General features: G+C 57.5%; 1 protein-coding gene across 4 annotated transcripts in view; it reads left to right on the top strand.

Annotated features, from left to right (window-relative positions):
* LOC100472275 (tensin-3) overlaps positions 1 to 9,876 on the top strand; it is a 158,000-nt gene that overhangs the window by 32,042 nt on the left and 116,082 nt on the right. For 2 of the 4 annotated variants that reach the window (XM_034665209.1, XM_034665224.1), the window contains exon 4: positions 8,162 to 8,200. The exons of the other annotated variants lie outside the window; for them this stretch is intronic. In XM_034665209.1, the coding sequence (XP_034521100.1) occupies positions 8,162 to 8,200 (39 nt within the window). The remainder of the gene's footprint in view (positions 1 to 8,161; positions 8,201 to 9,876) is intronic. 4 annotated transcript variants of the gene reach the window in all.

The raw sequence follows: 9,876 nt of genomic DNA, 5'->3' as shown, positions 1-9,876 counted from the left end.
GTGGGGGCGGGGCTCGGTGGGGGAGGGTTTTGCGGGAGGAGGAGAGGAGGGGCTTGGTGGGAGGAGAGGAGGGAGGGGTTATGATGTCCCCTGTGTGGTTGAGGAAGACTGAGTCCACAGAGGAGGGGCCACCTGAGCCGGTCAGATTGCTGGGAGAGGACATGGCGGAGACAGGGGACATGGGGAGGACAGGGCACAGGGAGGGCAGGGGGTGCACCTCTGAGGCCATGTCCAGGGACTTTTCTGTGCTATCCAGCTGACTGTGTGCCTTTTTAAAACTGTGTGTTTATTATATGTAAAAAGTAAATTTTTGTTTGAAATAAGCATATGGTTAGAAAAGTCACGTGTCATAAATATCCAGTCTGATGGTTTTGACAGTGGACAGGTGGGCGTGACCATGCAGGTGAGGGGACCGTGTGCCCCGTGCCCCGCTGCGCCACTGGGGACCCTCGCCCGCCTCCCTCCGCCGAGGCTCGCGGCCTTTGCCCTTGAAGCAGGTGGACACCCGGCCGTCATAGTCTCCGTGTCCTCTGGCTCCCATGTCGGCAGTATCCTTGCCGCCTCGGGCTTTGGAAGGGGATGGCTGGGAGTTGCTTGTCCCCACTGCCCCGTTGGGTCATGGTGAAGGACGCATCTCCTGGGCACCAGCCTACCCTCTGGAATGTTCCCTCTGGTTGGGGTGCCGCTGAGTCACCTGCCAAAGGGCCGCTGGTGCTCCCGCCTCAGTGCTGCAACCTGCTTTGCTCCTGGGGAAAACTTTGGAAAGAGCGCACAGGCCTTAGTGTGGGGGTGACTGACAGCGTCTTCTAATTCATTAAAATGTACATTATTCATCAACATGGGTGCTGTAATTATTATTGATTTCCGGTCACTCATGATGCGTTGCAGGCCGACTGTGGTGACAGCTGGTGAGGAGTGGTCTGAATTTGAGACCTGGATTTTTCTCGTGGAAAGAGGTCCGGGAATTCAGTGCACTTACGTCTCAGTCTTTGCTGTTTTAAATGACCAGAAAAGTAAAAGACATTTTTAAAAGGCTTCTTAAATTTTACATATATATATTTTTTATTTTTCTGCCTTAAAGTTGTATTTATGAGATTTTCTTCTGGTTCTTTGGCAAGCCACTGGCATCTTACTAAGTATCGGACGCCATCCTTTTTTTTTTCTTTTTTCATTTCACAAAGATAGGAAACAGGAATCTGGTAGGTTCCGGCCCCAGGGGGTCTGTGGGGCTCCATTCTGGTCTCGTCTAATTTCCAGGGGTCCTGCACACGACACCTCGCCTCTGAGGCCCCTGGCTTCCTCACCTGGAAAATGAGACCGTCAGGAAGGTGCCAGGCCTCCACACTCAGCCTGATCTGGTCACCGAGCAAGCATCCCACCGTGGGCCCAGGTGGCCCTTGCCCGCCACCTGGAGAAGCACGACTGGGACGTTGTTCCCGCAGTAGACTCACAGATCTCTGGTCTCGGACAAATATTGGTAACCAGACGAATGCAGAGCAGGATTTTCTCGATTTAATTCTTTTCTGTGCCGTGTGAGCATTGACAGGCGTTTCCCTGGACCTCAGGCCTCGATTGGGTCAGGAAGCCACCTCGAACACTCACTACCAGCGTACATGTGGGAATAAGGCCCGGTCTGGGGCAGGTGTGCAACTGCTCTAGAAGTTACTAGAATTGCAGAGCTTGTCGGGGGGCTGACCTTGTGGGCCAGTGGAGCCAGGACTGAGGGCCGACAAAACCTGGGGCTTACCTTTCCTCTTTTTTTTTAAAAGAAAAAACACAACCTTCAGTAGCTCCTTGCTAACTTGAAGGAGAAACGTGATGAAAGGATCCCTGGGAGTTCCCCACCCTCCGCCCCCATGTGGGGCAGGCAGGCCCTGGGGGGGTGCTTAGCTGGACTGGTGGGGGGCATATTTTCTCCTGGGATTACACGGGTGACTTGGGCTGTCCTACCCCCTGGGAGAGCTTGAAGGAAGCAGGTAAATTAATGGAGTCTTGGACGTTGGCATTTTGTGGAACCGTCTCCACACGATGCTGTCCCTGTTCAGAGGGCAGTGTGGAGATCTGCCCCTGGGCCTTCCCGCCATCGCCTGTGTGCCCCCACCCACAGGACCGTCGATGGGCACACTTGACCGAGGAGCTGAGTCACCTGCCCATGCAGCAGCTCTCCTGGCCCTGCCTAGAGGAGCCGGCTCCCGCCAGACTTGTGGGAACGTCCTGTGTTGACCTGAGTCCTCTACTGTCCTGGTCAGACCTTTGAGGGTGGGTACTGTGGGCTTCATGTGCCCCCACCCCCAGATCTGCGCGTGGAAGCCCTGAGCCCCAGAACCGCAGAATGTGGCTGTTTGTGGAGCTAGGGCCTCAAAGGAGGTGATGGAGGTATAGTGACGTGGCTGGAGTGACCCCACAGGACTGGCGTCCTTAGAAGAAGAGGGGATCAGGACACAGACACACATGGAGGGACGAGCAGTGGACGCGGGGAGGAGATGGCCGTGGACATGCCCAGGAGGGAGACCTCGGGGGAACCGGCCATGCCACGCGTGGACCTCATGCCACACGGGGATGTGACTCCGGGACCAGGAGGGAAGAGAGATGTCTGTTCAAGGTGCAGGGTCTGTGGGACTGTCCTTGTCCCTGAGTGACCAACACGGGTGGTATCTGAGCTCTTCTCTGGATGTCAGCACCAGGGAGAGGGGCTTCCCTTCTGTCACTGCTCTGCCCCATTTCTGATCAACCGTAATGTTTCTTATAAACACAATTAAACTTTTATCTCTTCTCCATCTTATGTAATGGGCGAATAAAAACATCTTATGTTTATCGATCAGTAACACACAGCCCCAGAAGTCAAAGCTATAAAATAATAAAAGATGAAGAGAACGTGGAAGATTCTGCCCCTTAAGAAAAAGCCCTGCCCTCCTCCCTCGGGACTGCTGCTTCGTGCAGAGACGCGGGGGCCCCTGAGATTCCGTGCAGTCCTGGGGTCAGTGGACACGTCGCTTGGGTGTCCGTCTCTCCAGTTGGGTGCGGGGCGTGAGGGGGCAGGTGGTCTCTGTGGTTAACGTGGGGGGGAAGCAGGTGCTGCCATCCAATCTCATAAGGAATCGCCTTTGCAAAGATAAAGCAGAGGTCAACCCTCTGCCACACTGTGCCCCGCCTCTGTTGGCATTCACAGTATTGTGAATTTTAAAATGAAGTGGTTTTATTTAATGGTGCAAGTTGGGCATAAGGTCGCGCATCTTCCTTGGGCGTCACTCAGTAAAGGCTTCTGCAGCCATCAAGGTGGGTCGGTGGCCCACCTGTTTTTCTCTCCCTGTCTCACTTGAGTGTCCGTGAGGGTGGATGAGTTTATCATGGCACGTGGGTGCTGCACTGATTGAGCGCTTCTTCATAACTTGGTGCTTTTTAGCGGACGCACCCTTCCAGAATCCCGGCCTGAGTATTTGCTCATGCCAGCGTGATGCCAGCCAGGGAAGAATTTTCCTGTGGGCAGGATTACCTGGAAAATGAGTAGGCAGTGCGGCTGGAGAGAAGATGAGCTGCTGGCTTTCCCTGGGGCAGCTGCCCCCGTGAAAATGTGCCACATGCTTGAGGGCACTGGCTTCTGTGGGCTTCTGTGGTGCTCACTCACGTGGCCCAGCACAACTGGGATTGTCCACGATTCCGGAAGGGTCGGCTCGGCTTTCCCTTTCCTCTGCGCCCACGGACTGTGCGGGCCTTCATTATACACACGCGTTTCCGGAGAGAGCGGCGGTGTGCTGTTTTATGCGGCTTTGTTCGAAGTAAAATTTAGTAAGAATTGGCAACAACAAGCGCTGAGTTCATTGTTTTGTTGAGCGAATGGAAAGGAGACAATCTCTGTAGGGCACGGGAAGGGCTGAACTGTAATTTCGGTCCCAGGACCTTAATTTCCAGAAGTAAACAGAGGGGCCAAGTTAGGCCCTGTGAGGCGGGTCTCACTCCCCCGGAGAAGGAGTCTCAGCTCCTAGCCTGGGTCAGCCCCCCGGGGTGTTGGCCAGAGTGCCCCGGGGCCCTTGCGGAGGGGCAGCTGCAGGGCTGGACCTGGATTGTGCGAGAGTGTGCACACAGACACACGTGCACGCTTCATTCAGACACACAGTCACTCGTAGACACACCAGCACTCACACCCACACTCCCGTTCCCAGGGCACAGTCACCCCCTGGAGCGAGGCCCCCTCTGTCTGGTCACCTGCCCACCTGCTGCCCTGGGGAGAGTTTTCGATACCTCGTGCTGCAGGTGCGACGGAGCCAGGTGTGGCCGGGTGCAGTCCTGTTTGTTTATGGTTGTCCTTGGTTACGGTGACTTGGCCCCTAATGCAGCCGCGACGAGGCCATAAACCGGTCCCAGGACAGACGTCTCACGATCTCTCCGGGCTGTCGCAGTCCCTGGCGGCGCTGGTTCTGCTGCCCTCCCCTGTCCCCCGTGGGCTCCGCCCCTCGCCCACCCGCCGGGTACTTGCGGTGAGAAAGCAGAGCAATTCCCTTCAGGGGAGGAACGTGGAGTTTGGACCCAGTGGGATCTGCCCACACTGCCCAGCCTCTGAGACTCAGCCCTTCACGCACCGAAGGGACGGTCACTGGCTTTCTGGGTGGCAGTCAGGGCCAGCGAGCAGGACCCGCAGACACAGAGTGTGGCCGACTTGGGATGTGAAGATGCCCCTTGGATGAACTGTGGGCATCCCCGTGAGTGCAGCCCGGCGGTGGCAGCTGGGCCCCATTCTCCTGCGACCGTGCTCAGGCCACCTTCCAGAGCAGGAAGGAGCTCGGTGAGGGAGGCACTGTCCAGGCCCCCAGGGTGCAGCCATGTCCTCCCTCTAATGCACTGGCCGTGCACTTGGGGTTCTGTGGGCGTCCTGCTGTCGGATGGTCCCTGGGAACAGCGTCACGTTGGGACCCTCCCGCAGTCTTGATGCGCGTGGCAGGTGCCACCGGGTTTTTAACTCCGTCAGTGAGACAGGACTGGTTCCTGCATAACCTGAATATCGAGAAGCATCAGCTCTTGCATGACGAGGAAGGTCAGGCCCACCTGGAAACCATCCAGCACCACGGTGTTTCCTTTCATGAAGTGAGCATAGCAGATGGCCCGTTGGGCGTGTGATCTGAGGTCGCAGTAAGATGGGGACAGAAAGCAGGTGAGCAGGTGAGCGGGCTCTGCCGTTACTGACCCGACCTGAACCCCGAACAGCTGCCTGTGTTGTGCTCACCTGGCGTCTCTGTCCCGAGGGGAGGCGGGCGGGCCGTGGGTCAGAGAAGCAGGTGCATGGCTGGTGGAGAGCCCGTGATCGTGTGCTGTGCCTCTCTGATCAGACCGAAGAGCTGGAGGGAACCCGAGTGTCCAGGACATGAAAGGGGGGGGCCTCTGCATGGCTGCGTACATCCCAGGTGCCAGGCAGGGTGGTCCATGGGGGACCACGCATGTGCCCTGCACTCTCCCACCATGGCCCTGCCAGACTGGAGTCCGCTGGCGTCCTCTCTCTTATTCCAAGGGAGGAAATGCAGCAGGCCAAGTGGTGTGTTCTCCGGGAGTTGCCGTCCTGGGATTTTGTGTGAGCCGCATCCAAGGGACACGTGCCCACTGTGTCCACTCGAGGATGGTCTTTGCGAAATTAGATGTTCGCTATTCTTGATGTAAACATTCGTTTTATCTGTGCCGACAGGTGGCTCTCCCCTAGGCCACGCCCTCTTCTCTGACTTGGCGCTTTTGGTGCAATTTCATTTGCAAGTTTATTGTAGCCCTTGGACGTTTTCTGTTTGCGTTTTGTAACGGTGCGGGTGCACACAGCGGGTTGTAATCGGTCCTCTGGATCAGAGGCTCCTCTCCGGCAGGAGTGCAAGCCTCGAGGCTTGAGGCTTGATGCTTGTCCTTTGTTCTACTTAGCTGGGGAGCCTGCTCGTTCTGTCCCAGGGCCCTGCTCGCTCTCCAGCGAAGTCAGTGGCTTATGTGGTTTGCCTTGGCGAACATCTCCTCCCTGACGGCGTGTCCGGGTCGCCACCGTGAGGAACGGCAGAGCTCCTCAGAGTTCTCGGCCGCGGATGGGACTGCCAGGAGGGGCGGGCGTGGGACTTGGAGCCCCGGCTTGGAGCCTGCTCTCGTTCTCTGGAGGGCACCCTGGGGACAGGTGGGCAGTGTTGCCATCTCCCTCCTAGCCTGGCGGGGTTGTGGGATGCACCAGACCCACCTGCCTTCTGGGCGGAAGATCTGCCGGCTGAGCTTTGTAAGATTCGTGGGTTTCGAGACTGCATACGACTTTTCCTTTTGCTCCTCAGACACACACACGCTTCCAGGCAGCCAACTGAAAACTAATGAATAGACTTTATTTTTAAGGACAATTTTAGATTTACAGAGAAGTTAGACGGTACTCTCATTTCCCTCCTGATTTTCCCTGTTGTGCCGTTGCAGTAACGGGGTGCATTTGTTACCCTGGGTGGGCGAATACTGATACATTTACCAACGGAAGCCCACAGTTGATATTAGGTTTTGCTCTTGGTGCTGCCCGTTCTGTGGGTTTGGACAAATGGGTCACACGTGTCCACCATTAGAGGATCGCACAGACCGTATTCACGAAACATCGTCTGTGCTCTGCGTATCCCCCCCCAGCCCCCAGCCCCCACTGCGGGCGGCCACCCATCTCCTTGCGGTCGACACAGTCTTGCCTTCCCCGGAATGGCAGAGTTGGAATCACACAGCCTTTCTCCCTGCCTTCTTTGTTTTGGTGATCGGCATTTGACATTCCTCTGGATCTTTCCTTTTTTTTTTTTTAATTGCTGAATAATGTTCCCTGGCATGGAATCCAGATAGCGATTTTTCAAAGACGGGAGCCCGGATCCCAGGCTTGCCAGGTGTCCCGTAGAGTGGCGCACTGGGCCCCCAGGTGCTGCGTGGACACTGCCCACGTGCAGACGTGACCAACGAGCCCCGCACTCCGTGGGCCTGCCTGGCAGGCTGTCCCCACCCTGTAGGCGCTGGTCTGTAACTTCCCCTATTTCCAGAGACATTTTTTTTGCTTGTTTTCTTTTTGTTTTATATTTATTGGTTCACGTATTTCTTCCTGCATTCATCGAGCTTTGACATACACGTGTGTGGACCTGAGGACACGCGTGTCATAAGGATGTGCCTCTGTTTCCAGGGGGTGTCGGTCAAGGCAGGGAAGCCATTGGGTCAGCAGTGCTGGAGAGAGGGGGGCTGTGTGTGGGGAGGGGGTGCAGGTGGGGAGAGGGTTGGTGCCAGGGGACAGGGCCCCGCCCCAGATGAGTATATGAGTCAGCCTCCTGCTGGAGCGATGTATGTCCCAGACGAATGAATGACCATGTGTCATGTTCCCTGAGGGACTTCGGAAGATAAGCAACAGTTATAAATAGTCTGCATGGCTAGAGCCAAGGTCATGCTGCCACCCGCTGTAGGCCACAAGGACAATTAGTCAGATCCCTGGGGGTCTCTCCCTTCCTGTGTACGTTTTTGCTTTGAGGATGGGGGTACCAGGGGCCCTGGGGGAGGAGAGCTGAATCCTGCTGGCAGGTGCCAGGATCATGGCCTCCCAGGACAGCACGAGGCAGGGGTGATCCCCTCACCCACCAAGAGCCCCGTCTGCCCAGGGACGGTCCCTGCTCCCGGAGTATGAGAGCCTGGCCTGTGCTGGCCTATTCTGAGCGCCCACGCCCTGCCTACCTCCCCCGCTCAGATGAGGAGACCGAGCCCCAGGGCCACTCATCTGCTTTCTGTCCCACTTGTGGAAAGAGTTTTAGAAAAGGCGGTCTACTTTGTAAGGAATACAAGCGCTGGGTGTGGTTGTGGGGGCGGCTTGAAGACCACCAGTCAGGGCCCCCACCTTCTTGTGGTGGTGCTCCCCATTTCTTAGCCTGGGAGTCCACTGGTCCTTTGAAATTGAAGAGAAAGTTCTGTGCATGAGCACAGGGCGTTTCTCTTGGGGGAGGCTCCAGGGTTTGCAGGAAATTCTGGGAAGGGAGGACTTTGTAAAAGTGAGGAAAAATCTGGATTCTTGTAACTGCAGGTCTTGTCTGTCTCTGATGCTGGAACTCTATGGCCGTGAGCGGCGTCAGGCAGGGCAGCTCTGGGGCCGTGCCTGAGTGGACATCGTGTGGAGTTTCCCTGGGAGCCCCTCTGCTTACCCTGTGTCTTCTCATTATAGGTGGTGACTCCCCGCTGCGTTCAGGTGTACTTGGGACAGGTGAGTCCTCGCTGTTTCGTGGGGGTCTCGGCTTATCATATGGGATGTCTCTCTATTGATGTGGGGCCTTCTTTGGGGCTGTCAGGCTCCCTCTGGACCTCAGACGGGACCTGCTGCACTCACAGAGCCTCTGCACGGACCCCGGGCCTCAGGTACTCACCTTTGCACATTTTCCTTAGTGACCAGAGTCACTCCTGCTTTTGCAACATCTGCCTTTCAGATTGCAAATGTCAGGGGTCCCTTTGCTCAGCCTGGGTTTCCTTCTCTGTGATGGAAGATGTCTCAGTCCATTTTCTTAGGGGTAGAATGTGGGCCCCAAGGTGCCCGTGTCGCAGGGCGTCCATGTGTAGCATGGTGCCATGGTGGCCGTGTCGCAGGGCGTCCATGTGTGTCGTGGTGCCGTGGCGGCCATGTTGCAGGGCATCCGTGTGTAGCATGGTGCCGTGGTGGCCGTGTCGCAGGGCGTCCATGTGTGTCGTGGTGCCATGGCGGCCATGTGCAGGGCGTCCGTGTGTGTCGTGGTGCCATGGCGGCCGTGTTGCAGGGCGTCCGTGCGTAGCGTAGTGCCGTGGTGGCCGTGTCGCAGGGCGTCCATGTGTGTCGTGGTGCCATGGTGGCCGTGTTGCAGGGCGTCCGTGTGTGTCGTGGTGCCGTGGTGCCGTGGTGGCCGTGTCGCAGGGCGTCCGTGTGTGTCGTGGTGCCGTGGCGGCTGTGTCGCAGGGTGTCCGTGTGTGTCGTGGTGCCGTGGCGGCCGTGTCACAGGGCGTCCGTGTGTAGCATGGTGCCGTGGTGGCTGTGTCGCAGGGCGTCCGTGTGTGTCGTGGTGCCATGGCGGCCGTGCTGCAGGGCATCCGTGTGTCATGGTGCCGTGGCGGCCGTGTCGCAGGGCGTCCGTGTGTAGCATGGTGCCGTGGTGGCCGTGTCGCAGGGCGTCCGTGTGTGTCGTGGTGCCATGGCGGCCGTGCTGCAGGGCGTCCGTGTGTAGTGTGGTGGTGTGGCGGCCGTGTCGCAGGGTGTCTGTGTGTGTCGTGGTGCCATGTACCTGTATCACAGGGCGTCTATGTGGACGTGGGTCTCATGAAGACCTTCCCCAAGGAGGCCTTGCTCATGAATGGGAAGGTGAGTGGCAGGGTTCAGATGGCAGGTGCCCTTTGGCCAGTCCATGCATCCCTAGGCCCCGTGTCCTCTGTGTGCCCGTGGCTCTCCCACTCCGTGCTCTGTCTTTGATGCTCGTGGTGACTTATCAGTCTTCAGGTGTGGGAGCAGGTGGCCTCCTTCCCGTCCACCTCAGGCTGTTGGCTCTGGGCCGTGAGTACCCCCTTCTGCATGTCTTCATGTGGTCCTCTGACCTGGCCACCGTCTGCTCGCTCTGGCTCTGGGGCCACTCCCCGACGGGGCGTTCACCGGCTCTGCATGTGTCTTGAGTACCGGGAGCCCTTCCGAGAGGTTCCAGAATAGCCTCATCTTGGCCTGTTCTGACTATGAGTTGCCGGGTCTGTTCCTGGGGCAATTGGTGTGGACGGCCATGGGCCATGCCGGCAGGACCTGGCCACATCCGGGGGCTGACATGATGACCTCACGCTCTGCCTGGGTTGGTGTCTGTGGGGCAGTGGTGCCTTTGGACCATGTGGGGCCTTTGGGACAGAGGAGGGCAGACAGCTCCGTGTGGTTGTCAT

Source organism: Ailuropoda melanoleuca, chromosome 1 (genome assembly GCF_002007445.2).
Source record: "Ailuropoda melanoleuca isolate Jingjing chromosome 1, ASM200744v2, whole genome shotgun sequence".
NCBI classification, from domain to species: Eukaryota; Metazoa; Chordata; class Mammalia; order Carnivora; family Ursidae; genus Ailuropoda; species Ailuropoda melanoleuca.
This window is presented reverse-complemented; position numbering and strand designations above follow the sequence as displayed.